The 13,361-nt window shown below is 51.8% G+C and overlaps 2 protein-coding genes across 3 annotated transcripts in view; one reads left to right on the top strand and one right to left on the bottom strand.

Moving 5' to 3' along the window:
• Positions 1–1,633, top strand: part of LOC122374707 (afadin-like) — a 44,378-nt gene extending 42,745 nt beyond the window's left edge. For both annotated transcript variants that reach the window (XR_006255269.1, XM_043353625.1), the window contains one exon: positions 348–1,633. Coding sequence is in view for 1 of the 2 variants with exons in the window: in XM_043353625.1 (XP_043209560.1) it covers positions 348–465 (118 nt within the window). In the remaining variant the exon portion in view is untranslated. The remainder of the gene's footprint in view (positions 1–347) is intronic.
• A 363-nt stretch (positions 1,634–1,996) lies between these two features.
• Positions 1,997–13,361, bottom strand: part of LOC122374706 — a 26,872-nt gene continuing 15,507 nt past the window's right edge. The window contains exons 6-12 of the mRNA XM_043353624.1: positions 9,261–9,559; positions 8,551–8,689; positions 7,810–7,934; positions 7,398–7,497; positions 5,573–5,673; positions 4,995–5,117; positions 1,997–4,444 (exon numbers count right to left, since the gene is read on the bottom strand). Coding sequence (XP_043209559.1) covers positions 3,164–4,444; positions 4,995–5,117; positions 5,573–5,673; positions 7,398–7,497; positions 7,810–7,934; positions 8,551–8,689; positions 9,261–9,559 — 2,168 coding nt within the window. The 3' untranslated portion in view covers positions 1,997–3,163. The remainder of the gene's footprint in view (positions 4,445–4,994; positions 5,118–5,572; positions 5,674–7,397; positions 7,498–7,809; positions 7,935–8,550; positions 8,690–9,260; positions 9,560–13,361) is intronic.

Below are 13,361 nucleotides of genomic sequence, written 5' to 3'. Positions count from 1 at the left end.
GGGAATGCATGGAAAGGGTAGACGGGTTGTGTGTTTTGCTGATGCTAGTACTATTCAGGGGAAAACAAAGTCAGCGATGACAGATTGATCTCGACCCAGAAGAACACCTACACGAGGCCAGGGTAAGAAAATCGAATGTTTTACTATTGTACCGGATTGTAAGTCCCGCTCTCTTTACAGTCTGCTATTGCTGCTATTTGCTTATCACTAATTTTGACATATCGTGATCTGAGGACTGGTTCCCTGATTGTTGTTTCTGTATATAACTGTTGATTTTAGTGTAACTATGTCGACCACCGCTCACTCCACCCATATCCACCGACACGCCACTTCTCCCCGCGCCGCAGGGACCCGCGCACTCGGCGTCTGGCGCTGATGCAGGACCGCCAGCCGGAGCACTCTCCCGTGCCGGAGAAACTCTCCTTCAAGGAGAAGATGAAGATGTTTGCTGCCGAGACCGGCTAACTGTCCAGCTGCCCCAGAGACCAGGCGGCGCCGAGCGAGGACGCAGAGGAAGAGAGAGTGAGCTTCTCACCACTAACCCCACACAACACACCACTAACCGGCCGGCCGTCCGACCAGGGCGGCAGCTTGTGATCGAGACTGGCGAGCGCCGCCGTCGCTACATCCGTCCGTCCGTTAGAGAGAATAGCGTCTATTTTACACAGTGCATATCATCATATACCGCCCGCCGGCGGCGGCAGCGGTGGGTTGTGATGTTGGACGTCCGGCCGACTAGTTTGTAGCGAGCTGCGGCGCCGGGGCTGCTGGACCTCCGTGGGCCCTCGGGGACTCGCATGGGCCCTGCCGCCGAGAACGTCAGCTTGCGTCGATGTCCGTGACATTTGTGGCCTTTCATATTCAGACGGATGATTTGACGAAGATGGGAAGTCGCGAGGTTTCGATGAGATTCATGCATTGGCAGATCATGGTATTTTTAAAACCTGTAGACCCGAGGCAACTGTATGAAGTTCTAATGCTCCGCAGGGGGTCAGAATCCGCGGCCCGTCCTTTCGCTGTGTCAACTGCCGAGTCGTTGACGGGGCCACGCTGGCCGCTCTAGTTTTGTATGCTCTTTATGGTGGGTCTCTGGTGATCATATCGTGTATAGCTGGGGCCGCGTGGGGTCCAGAGGGCTGCAAACATGGAACGTAAGCAGCTGTGCGGGGCCGCCTGCGGTCAGCTGTGATGTGTCCCGGGCAGACCGAACCGGACGCAGCTGTGTTTTACTGGCGACTACGGGGGAGAAATGGCCGCTAAATTTGTAGATATGTGGTAGCTTGGTGACGAAACATTTTTATCGAGAGTAGTTTGATGTTTAGAGAACACATTTTATCGAAAGTACTTGGCTGTACGCCCGTCGGTGCGTTCCTGTGCCCAGAGGTGCCTATGGTCGGGCGGTTTCCGAGGGGTGCCTATTGTTGGCAGTGTCGTGTGTCCCAGAGAGGTGCCTATCGTTGGCAATGTCGTGTGCTGAGAGGGGTGCCTAATGCCTATCGTTGGCAGTGTCCTGTGCTGACGGTACCGTGGCTGTAAGTAGGCAGCTGTGGGGCGGATAAGAGACCCAGGGGATGTACAGAGATTCGTGACGCCTGACGGGCCCAGGACAAAATATATCTCATGAATGCCCATCGATAGTGTTTGGACTGGGGCATGTGGGGAAAGTTTTGAAACGTAGTTATAAAGTACTGAGCTCGATGGCGTATGTTGGCGGTTTCTTCATCCCAGTACCACAGAGAAGCCTCTGACGTCTGGTGCCTTTTGAACAGTAATCGGGTGTGGAAGGAACCTAACATCTCGCAAGAAGCAAGCTATACGAGACCGGCCACTCCGCGGCACCCTGCTCCGATTGTCCAGTCTACATTGTCTCCATTTGACTAGTCTGAAACGAAGTCATTAAATAACAGCAAATGCTAGTCATCACATCTTGAGCGATACCAGAGCGTCAGCACGAGTATCAGTGCTGCGAGAACCAGTCACTTCTAGAAGACAGAGCGGCAGTTTCGGTGTTTATTGTTCCGTTCAGTTGGGTCGACTCTCGGCACAGCCCACACTGAACTCATGTTCTTTGTTCCGCTACAGTTCGGTTACAGAAAGACAGTCAATACCCTCCCACAAAAGCAGTTCCTGGTTCAAACGTCCACATTGCTTAGTAGACGGGGAGAGGGCCACGGAAAGACAACCAGTGCTGGGCGACTAGGCGGTATCATCTACAAATGTCGTCAAACATGCATGGCATATTATCTCGGGGAAATAGCGACTACACACAGATGAAATGGTACGACCGTGTAGCCAGTCTCCGTGAAGTGCTTACGTCCATTGTCAGAAACGCTCGCGTATCTGAGCCCAAGCGCTGTGGGTTGGAAGCATGCAAGCGAATCAGCGCAATTATTATGCGCCCTAAACCATAACGCAACTATTGGAGTCGGAAAGCAACCGGTAGTAAGAACAATTATAAAAGTCCTAAAAAAAAATCGGTCAAATGACATGCATCTGTCCAGTTGCCCGAAATAGCGGGTAGAAGCTCTTAAAACGACTTACATGTAGAACTTATCTAGAGTAACCTAGCAAACTGACTACTGCTTACCAGCATTACCAACGCAGTCACCACCGAACGTCTGGATATCTACGACTTTCAGCAAACTTTACCAGCATACAAAACATGGTACACCACACGATATTCGCTAATGCTAAACCCAAGCCACGCCAGTACCTAAGCTTATCGATGAAACAATTGAAAGTCGCAATTTTTAAGTGGAACGAATTTTGTGTTCAGAATCACCAAGGAGACTTGTCGCCTGTCGGATTCACGAAATGTAACTACCTGAATAATCTTTTATCTTATCTGCCGTACAATAACCTGACAGGTGCCAACTCAAGCTTAAACCATCTTACGTAAAACAAAGGTGGCCAAGAGACAACCTAAAACATGGCAGCCTGTATCAGATCGCGTCAGACTATCGTTTAAGTGGCATTAACACTAAACTTAAGCTAGCCTAGCACCGTATCAATCACATCCATTTCCATCAATACCACATCCACCTTCTTCAAGAGACCAGTATAGTTAGGTACACATTTTGAAAAAAAAAAACGTATCAGTCGCACGACGACCCTAAGTTAGCGCACGCTCTCACACAGTCCTCGTATTTACCTGAACGCAGCGCTAGTATTTCTGTCCGCGCTCGCGAAACTCGTGCCGATTACGGCCTCCAAAGTGCTTCCAGTGATTCTCCCGCACCTTGCGGTCGATCTTGGCCGCGTGGCGGTGCACCGTTTTCTGTATTCTATCGTGAAACCGGGCGCTGGCCGCCATGTGCCGGGCCAGTCGCGCCGCGTGGTCTTCGTAATCGTCATCGTCGTCATCATCATCATCGTCGCGGTCATCGTCGTCCTCTGCGGCGTTCCACTCGTGGCGCTGCTGCTGCTGCTGCTCGTGACGCCATCCTCCGTCCGTGCGCGGCGCCTCCTCGCCGCGGCGGCCGGCGCGCTCCTGGCGCCATCTCTGGTCGACCGGCGGCACCGGCGCCTCCTCGCCGCGCCGCTGGCGGAGCTGCTGGCGCGCCTGGGCCCGCTCCAGCAGCCAGCTAGCGCCGTGGAAGGCGCCGCGTATCTCGGCGCGCGACTTACCGCGCTCCATCTGCCAGTTGCCGGCGGCGTCCTCTCCGCGCGCGTGCTGCCGGTGGCGCGAGCGGCGCGCGTAGTAGGCCGCTACCGACGGGTCGGACGCGTTGGGCGGCAGGCCGGCCGGTCGCTCCGGTTCACCGGCCGGCTCCCGCTTCGTCTCCTGCTCAGTCTGCGCCTCACGGGCGGCCACCTTGCCCTCCCAGTTGCGGCGGATCTCCTGCCAGCGCGCGTCCAGCTTGGCCACCACCTTACCCACCTTCCTGCCCAGTTTTCCGGCCACCTTTTCCATCCGTCCGCCACCCACGTCGTCATCCTGCATCATGTCCTCTCCAAACTGCTGCACCTTGTGCATCGCCTTCAGCAGGGTCTTCTCCACCTTGGCCAGGGTCTTACCGGCCATCTGGACGTACTTGCTGGCGGGCTCTGCACGACTGAAGTCGCTCGCTTCCTGCCATAAACTCCAGAGTCGGTGGCGGGCCTCCTGGAGAGGTACGCTACCCGGGGCTGGGCGCCAGCTGAGTAGAGCGGCCAGCAGACCCTCGTCCGCAGACGAGTCGTCGTCCGTAGAGTCAGAGGTCGAGCCGGCGGAGCCATAGTCAGAGTCGGCAGAGTCAGAGTCGGAGTCGGAGAAGGTGGTGAAGGACGCCTCCGAGTCGTCGTTGGAGTAGGCTGAGTCAGCGGAGTCACTGGAGTCGGCCTGGTAGGCGGCCGGCGCCAGGAACTCGGGCGAGTCGCCGGCAGAGTCGGAGTCGGAGTCAGTACCACGCTCTGACTCGGTGACGGTGGGCAGCTGTCCTGCAGAAGGTGCCGGATCGTCCTCCTGGAAACAACACAGTGGCACAAAGTCAGAGCAGTTACTTACAGACCACTGCAGGGAAGTGCATGGGGTCACGGATGGGGGAAAACTGATGTGACCATGACCGTCTTAAGGCTGAAACAGACTCTTTCCGCGTTCAGGAAATCGCATGCGAGAGCCTATTCAAATACATTGTAATTCGTCACGCATCAATCGCTTGCGGGAGGTGCGTGCGATTGATGCGAGCGTGCTTCCATGTATTTGAATAGGCTCTCGCATGCGATTTCCTGACTGCGGAAAAGGCTGTTTCAGGCATTATTCATAGGAAAACACAAACATAAGCATTGCGTTCGTACACACGACAAAGTTGTGTCAGGCAATGCTATCAATATTTCCGTTAATTCAAGAACATGCTTGCTGACAGCAGTCCGCGGCTACAGGCATATGTTGTATGAAGGAACTAAGTTACGAGGTCAGAGAGTGAAGAGACAGGCCTTGTCTGTACTTAGCACCGTAACCAACTAGCGGTAGCGTTCCGGGTCTGTGGTCCCGGCCGGCCTGTGGTGTACTTTACCTGATCTGTGATACCGGCCGGCGGCTGCAGGTAGCGTGTCCGTCGCAGCTCCCTGGCCAGCTCGCCATTCTCGGTGACCAGCTGGTTGATCTTGTCCCGGTGCCGCCGCAGCACATAGCCGTCCTGCCGTCACGGGAGGAAACAGAGTCATAGAATAGCAGAGACAATGACCAACTGGTTGATCTTGTCCCGGTGCCGCCGCAGCACATAGCCGTCCTGCCGTCACAGGAAAAAACCACAGTGGTGTTAAAGCCATAGAATAGCAGAGACAATGACCAGCTGGTTGATCTTGTCCCGGTGCCGCCGCAGCACATAGCCGTCCTACCATCACAGGAAAAACCACAGTGGTGTTAAAGCCATAGAATAGCAGAGACAATGACCAGCTGGTTGATCTTATCCCGGTGCCGCCGCAGCACATAGCCGTCCTGCCGTCACAGAGGAAACAACGGCGGTTTGAGCCGGCACGCAGGATGGCCGAAACATGATATATCACACGTATAATAATTGAAACGTTACTCAGACACTATATGACGTCAAATTACAATGCATATTAGAGCCCCGCGCCACTTAAGCCTCACCTGTGAGGTTGTTCCGTAGCGCATTTTGGCGATGTTGGCCTTCAGCTCGTCGTTCTCCATTCTCAGCTGGTTCACCTGGTCCCGGAGGCGGGCGTAGCCGGCTGGAAAATATGTCAACAGGTCACGCTCATAGGCCTGACGCGCAAGGGTCACATTAACTACAGGTCACATTAGTGGTCACTCAGTTCACACTGGCCGGTCACACCGGTCATCGGTCAAAATCACACAGTCAGTCAGTCATACTAGGTCGCAGCCACATCGGGATAGTCCCACCCTCTGGCTGCAGTGCGAGCTACCTTCTGCACAGCAACTCTACTGTGGTGCCCCTGCTTAGTGAGACTGGTTAATGGAACGCCCTTTGCGCCGTTCTGTTTGGCGGGACTGGTGGGACTGGTGGGACTGGTGGGTACACTGGTGGTTGGTTACGGAGCGAGCGAAGCGAGCGGAGTCTTTCCTTAGATTAACGGAAATTTCTGACTACAGATTCGGATTCGGCCGTGCGGACGCTTTTGCGAGGCTCATATCTCAGCAACCACTTGACCGATTTACATGCGGTAAATTTTGTAGGGTAGCTTCATTCCTTCTACCAAGTATTGGACTATTCCCGATGCATGTGGGTGACCCCTTATGCACGTGCCACGTGCAAAACGAAGAGGTGTCAGTTTTGTAATTGTTGCAATATCTCGGTAACTACTTGGCCGATTGCGCTGAAAGTTGGCATGTAGGTAGGCACCCACTAGGCACTGCATATCCATGTGCCAGAGTTGGGGTGCTGCTGCACGTGCGCACGTGCAGGGGTCGTTTCCAGATCTCGAGAACGGCTCGACCGATTGCGCTCAAATTTGGTACAGAGTTAGGGACCGGTTAGTAGGGTGCCGTGCACAAGTCAGTTGGGACCCATTTTGCACGTGCGCACGTGCAGGGTGCCGCTTCCAGATCTCGAGAACGGCTGTGCCGATTGTGCCCAAATTTGGCACATCGCTAGAGACCGGTTAGTAGGGTGCCGTGCACAAGTCAGTTGGAGGTACCCCCTCGCAATTTCGCACGTGCAAGGCCCACCCTCTCGCTCGCTCCGTTAGTCGCCCCAAAAGGCGTTATACTGGTTACGGAACGAGCGAAGCGAGCGTAGTCTTTCCTTAGATTAACGGAAATTTCTGAGTATGAGCGGCCGGCCGGCCGGCCGGCCGGCCGTGCGGACGCTTTTGCGAGGCTTATATCTCAGCAACCACTTGACCGATTTACACGCGGTAATTTTTGTAGGGTAGCTTCATTCCTTCTACCAAGTATTGGACTATTCCTGATGCATGTGGGTGACCCCTTATGCACGTGCCACGTGCAAAACGAAGAGGTGTCAGTTCTGTAATTGTTGCAATATCTCGGTAACTACTTGGCCGATTGCGCTGAAAGTTGGCATGTAGGTAGGCACCCACTAGGCACTGCATATCCATGTGCCAGGGTTGGGGTGCTGCTGCACGTGCGCACGTGCATGGGTCGTTTCCAGATCTCGAGAACGGCTCGACCGATTGCGCTCAAATTTGGCACACGGTTAGGGAGCAGTTAGTAAGGTGCCGTGCACAAGTCAGTTGGGACCCATTTTGCACGTGCGCACGTGCAGGGTGCCGCTTCCAGATCTCAAGAACGGCTGGGCCGATTGTGCTCAATTTTGGCACATCGCTAGAGACCGGTTAGTAGGATGCCGTGCACAATTCAGTTGGAGGTACCCCCTCGAAATTTCGCACGTGCAAGGCCCACCCTCTCGCTCGCTCCGTTAGTCGCCCCAAAAGGCGTTATACTGGTACTAGTGGTGGGTGGGACACAACCCTACCTTCAGAGCAGTGCGAGCCGCCCTCTGCCCCGCTCTGTTCCTCCTCGCCGTGCAGTTGTTGTAGCAGCGCCTCGTTCTCAGTCAGTAGCTCCTTGATCCACTGCGGAACAAATAACAGCAGGGAGTAGTCAAAAGGCGATTTCACTTCACTACATAGCCACGCAATCTCACAATAATCCATTTCGTCCAAGCGAATTTTAAGCGTGTCACATTGAGTAACCTCAAATATTTATATTCAGCTGATAGAAGAATTACAGAAATCAGTATTAAGCATAAACAATGAACTTAACCCGATTTTTTTTTTTTTAATTCCTTACTAACCGCAGTCACCACAATGTGCTATTAACCACTCTGAGCGTAGACCTATCGCATACCACATAAGACCATTATTAGACAGATCACCAGTCACTACCTTGTTGTCCAGATCCTGGTCGTCCTCTGTAGTCATGCAGGTCATCAGGTCGTCCCGCAGCACGTCCAGCTTCTCATCCAGCGTGTGGACGATCTCCTCCGTCATCTCGTGGTGATGGAGCCAGCCTGCCGCCGTGGGGAGGTCTCGGGTCACATGAGGGAAGGGTAGAGGGAGTGGTATGAGGGAAGGGAAGGAGTGGCAAGTAATGTAAATGTGTCGACAAACAGTCAGCAAGAAGGTAACCAGCAGCCACTGCAACTGGCACGCATAATTAAGCAGCAGCAATGATGAACTGATTCAGATGGACTTTTTCATCTTGTTGGGTTAGGCCCTTTCGGTCCGACAACACCATTTCAGAGCCGGAGGGATGATAGGAATTCGGGGGAGACACTGGTCTGGGCAGACACCCTAGAGAGTCGCCGGGGCTGAGCCCGTCCGAATGGACAGGCCGACCAGCCCCCCAAGCAGCCCCCCTCTCTGCATCCGGCTACGGAGTGCGCTCCCTCGGGAGCAGCGGTGCCGCTTCAAGGGAGCAAGCAGCCCGCATGAGATGGAAGTGCCTGTCCAGCCCGGAGTGGGAGATACGGCGTGGAGGAGAAGGATTTCAGTATCCTGAAGATGGAAACAACGGACGGGTGAGATGTGCTTTGAGGGCAACCGATATACGATAACTCGACCCCTATCCGACCACGACCTGCCACTCCCCAATCGTGGCCGACTTCCTGGCAGCGCCCCACTGACCGAGAAAGTGTCCGACTCCGAGTCCGAGCACGCAGGTGACGCACAGCACCAGCACCACCGTCAGCAGGTGGTTCACCGTGTTGTTCCGCTGGTGCACGTACTGGCGCAGCCGGCCAGCGTCCGCCTCGTCCAGCACCATCTGTCGGCCGAAATAGGAACTATCAGTGCTGAACTGTACCGCAGCGTTCGTATTGTACAGCACCATCTGTCGGTCAAAATAGGAACTATCAGTGCTGTACTGTATCGCAGCGTTCGTATTGTACAGCACTATCTGTCGGCCGAAATTGGAACTATCAGATGACGACGCCCGACTACTACAGGGCAATGTAAGGCGTTGAACAAAGTTATTATCGTAGTTTCATCGCTGAATTAGTAACGAGGTGATTTCAATCACTTATGTTCAGAGACTTTGATTCGAAGCTTTACATTTTCACCATTAAGGCGTTAGCCAAGTGATAGACACGGACCGGAAACCCAACACAAATCAGACCACCCCTCCCTCACTGTCTTTCATACTTATAGGAGATGCAGAGCCCCCTACCTGCACATGAACTGAGCTGTCAGGGAGACATTTATGTTTCTTCTCCTATCTTTAGCACCGACTTGAGCTGTCCAAGCACAGCGACCAGTTCCTGCCCTTCTCCTATCTCTACCCTGATCAGTGACCAATAACACGTCACTGTCGCCTCTCGCCTCCCTCCCTCTCTCACCTGATCAGTGAGCGTCGACAGATCGGTGTCGTCCGCCCAGCGGTCCCGGTCGCTGTCGGGCGGCACCGGCTGGACTGCCGATCGGTGCGGCAGGGCCCCGGCCTCTGGTCCCTCCTTCTGGTCCTCCCTCTGGTCCTCCTCCTGGTCTCTGGTCTGGTCTCTGGTCTGGTCTCGGTCCACGCCCCGGTCCTCGGCGTTGTCCTGGGCGGCGGCTCCCCGGCCGCGGCGTTGTCTCAGCACCGTCTCAGAAGGCAGGGCGCCCATCACCCGGACGGTCTCACTGCTGGAATCTTCTGAGACTGGGGGCAGAGGGCGGTGTGTCAGAAATGTGTTATAAATGTGCCAGGGTATCGAGCACGTTTCGAGCGAGGTGTCAGAAGCGTCGGAATCAATAATAGGTCAGAAAAGCATCAATGAGGAAGGGAGACGTTAGGAAGTGTCGATGCACCAGGTAGGCATTGCCGAGGCATAAGGTATGTGTCAGAGAAGGCGCGAGTTTTTAGGTTAAGCCATAATTTACCAATGATGGTTGAATATTATAATATAATTTTTACCGCAATCCAGAGACATGTCAAAAGGGTTATCGTCAAAAATGCAGTTATCGTCGCGAGTGGGCTACTTTGTATGAACACTTTCCTTTCCGTAAATATGTACAGCCCTCTGCTCACTGCGTGGTAGGTTATAGTTGCTTCAGCGAAACCGGCCAATATCTCAAAGGCTCTGCTACCGAGTGCGCGGAAGTCCTGACGGAGGGACGCGCAATACCACACGACTTTGTTTGAACCCCTTGTTGACTAGACCCACCTCTCCGTGTCGCTACAATACACAGAAGTCTGTATTTTCCGTCCTGAGACTAAGTTTTTTTGCCCCCCTCCTAGAACCGTCCCTGCCATGCCTTCAATGAGCTCAGCTGACAGCCGATTACTACGGAATGGTAGTGCGAGTTGGGTGCGTAAACAGGCATGAGTCGGTGACCAGCGCAGAGGCTAAACCGGTCGGCGGGTCAGTCGGCCGGCACGGTGGGGCTGGGAGGTGGACGCGGGCGGGGGTCACTCGGGTCAATAGCCCGAAGCTATGTCTCGGCCAGAAGCCGATCCAGACAGTCTGGCGCGACCCGACCAGGCCGTTCTAAAGCACAGGGACTAGGAATGAATTAGCCATTTTCAGGATTGTTACAGGTTGGTGTCAAGGTTGGTGTCAAGGTAACGTGAAACTCAGGTTAGGTCATTGAACTTCGGTGACCTTGATTCACTTTTCGAGTTTTACACGTGTCTAGGACAGTTTTTGGAGCTCATTTAGAATTTAGCATCCATTTGAACATTTAAGAAGCAGTTTTGGTGCCTTTGTAACATGTTGCGGAGCTGTGAGTGGCAGTTGACACCTACTATAGATACCCGGCAAGAACCTACTGGTTGACCTGACCTGATCTGACCCGACCTGGTCTAAATGCGTGAAGACATCATGTTTGATCAAACCTAACATGATATTTGTGATTAGCACCCCGAAAAAAACCTAGCAGCCACACTTTACGACGTTCTAACTTCTAACAGTTTCCATTGTTCCGATTTTTGGGGTCATTGACCTGACCTGGAAGGTCAACTTATGATCTAGGACCTTGAAAATAGACATTTTTTGTTTCCTCTCGTCACCAACAACACGCTCGTTTTGTCCGCGAAGCTCTAAGTCCATCAGAGGCCAAACGGCAAGGGGTATCCAACGAACCCCCCCCCTCCCCTATACGTTCGTGGCTGGCTAAACAACAATACGGGCGAGGGTTAACTCAGTCTATGGGCCACGTAGCAACACACGGTAAGCGACATTTGAAACAACGTTCAAAATCAAGACGAAAATAATTCGATCAGTTTATAGGTCAGGTTAACGGTTAGGTCACCAGATGTCAACAAAGGTAAAGTGGTGCATATTTAAACATTTTCTGAAACACCGGCGCATAACTTAAATGAACCAATATTGATGCAGTGCCGTAGAAAAGCGCGTTCGATAGACCTTTAAACACTTTTGACTCAAACAAGGAACGAACAAGTTCAAGGTCATGACCTGTCCGGAAGAGGTCATGTTGCGCATCAGTCAATGCGCATCGTCGACCTAAGCACATCGAAGATGTTTTCATCGCTCTAATCAAAGGCAAAATCCGCCGGGGACCTTTCATGACCTGCGATGGCCTCGGGGACATAAGTAAGGTTCCCATGTGCTATTGTCTTATTCAGTGTGTCAAGTTTACTGGTGTCATGATATTTGAGTGTTTAGAATACCGTTTGTCTTGTAATACGTATTTCAATTTTCTCCAACTGATCAAAAATAGAGAGGTCGCAGATTGTCCTAAACTTAGCTCAGCGATATCAAAATTACGAAATTAACATTTAATGCACATCGCTCTTATCAATCGCTCAAAGTTTCAAGGCGATCGTTCAGTCAATGTGGCTATGACGAGCATTTTAATTTTTTTCTGAGGCGAGGTCACTTTACGTGAGCTACCTGGTGACCTGACCTTGAGAGGCATGGGCTTGAATCTTTCACAGTATGTGCGGGAAACTTGCATTAAGAGGTGTGCCGAAAACGGTTTTGCTCTGCGCTGCCGTTTTTTTTTTTTATAGGGTGTTCACTAAAAATTGACACAAACTTTGAATGACTGCACATCAAAAGTGAAGCAAGCTATTACGATGCAACTTAGCATGGAGATAAAAGGGACATTTTTGTATCATACTGAGCATAAAATTTCATGGGTGTAATGAAAACAGTCGCGTTGGAGGTCGTTTTAAATAAGGACCACCGAAAGCCAATTGGCACGTTTTCCCAAAATAGTACGTCAATGGGAGAGTCTGGCACGTACAAATACCTAATGAAAGCTTAAAATGTCGAAATTAGTTACATACCGTATGGTGGGACGAAAGTTCTAGTGGGTGTGGGAGTCAGAAAATCTAAAGTGGTGCAAATGTGAAGATGCTGACCAAAGGAAAGGTCGGGGCCCCGAAAATGCACGTGGAGGGGCTTTTTGGCACCTCACGATGCAATGCTGCCGATCAGTAAGGTATTAAATGTGCCTAAGCGAAGAACATATATCACACCTGAGGCTATGATGAGTTACAACCGGCGTAAATGATTTCTCGAAGCGACTGGGAACAACATAAGGCAAGAGAAGTAAATAAACCATGGTCAAGATAGAGCCACAAATTGCAGAAAAAGACCGACCTATTTAGGAAGAAAAATCATGTTTTTGTCAAAGGGCGACAATTAACTAGACATTGGAGTGTTCTGTAGTGATGTTATCAATGATACAAGAGCTAACGTCCATTTAGCATCCAAGCTAACGCTGGATGCCGTGGTACGTGTGTTATTTCAGAGCATATCATCAGTTCGACTTTATTCCTCCAGGCCTGTCCTTTACAATATGATACTTTCTGAGTCAAGTGTATTATTTAGCACTAGAGGTTCATGCAGAACAACATATGGAACCAGAAGGTGATCTTCTGGTCCGACCTCGCGCCAGCACACTAATCAAGGGGGGCCTTTGGGGCTCCGGCCGATGTAAAAATTGCATGATTGAAACAAGGCCCGATAAGCCATTTGCCACGACTGAAATTAACAAATGAGTATCTAATGTGATTTGCCGAAGGCTATTACGTATATTGGTGTCTTTAAATTTGATACAAAATATCAACTGGCTGCTCATTACCGCCATGCATTGGCCAAATTCACGGTCCACTGGTGCCAGACCTTGTGAAAACACTTACAAGAAAATGTCCAAAAAAGGACCTACGGGAATCAGGCAAATCTGTTGACGCTCTACGGTTTGCAGCAGATGCAATGTGCATTACAACAATGCCTCGTTTGTTTAAATCGGTACATTTTTACCGAAGATACAGCCTGTTAAACATTGTCTCAATTTTTAGTGAACACCCTGTATACTCAATATCTGCGAAAAACGCAGGATACGTCCAACCCCCCGACCCCCTTTCCCCAGCGCTGGTAAGATATCTAATAATCTATATCCTTTTGAAAGACCTTTACTATAGGTCTTTCGAAAGCTCTATACTTAAGGAAAATAATTTGAGCACCCTTAACTTTTCACATGGCACGTGCCAC

Source organism: Amphibalanus amphitrite, unplaced genomic scaffold, assembly GCF_019059575.1.
Source record: "Amphibalanus amphitrite isolate SeventyFive unplaced genomic scaffold, NRLGWU_Aamphi_draft 001698F_arrow, whole genome shotgun sequence".
In the NCBI taxonomy this organism is placed as follows: Eukaryota; Metazoa; Arthropoda; class Thecostraca; order Balanomorpha; family Balanidae; genus Amphibalanus; species Amphibalanus amphitrite.
This window is presented reverse-complemented; position numbering and strand designations above follow the sequence as displayed.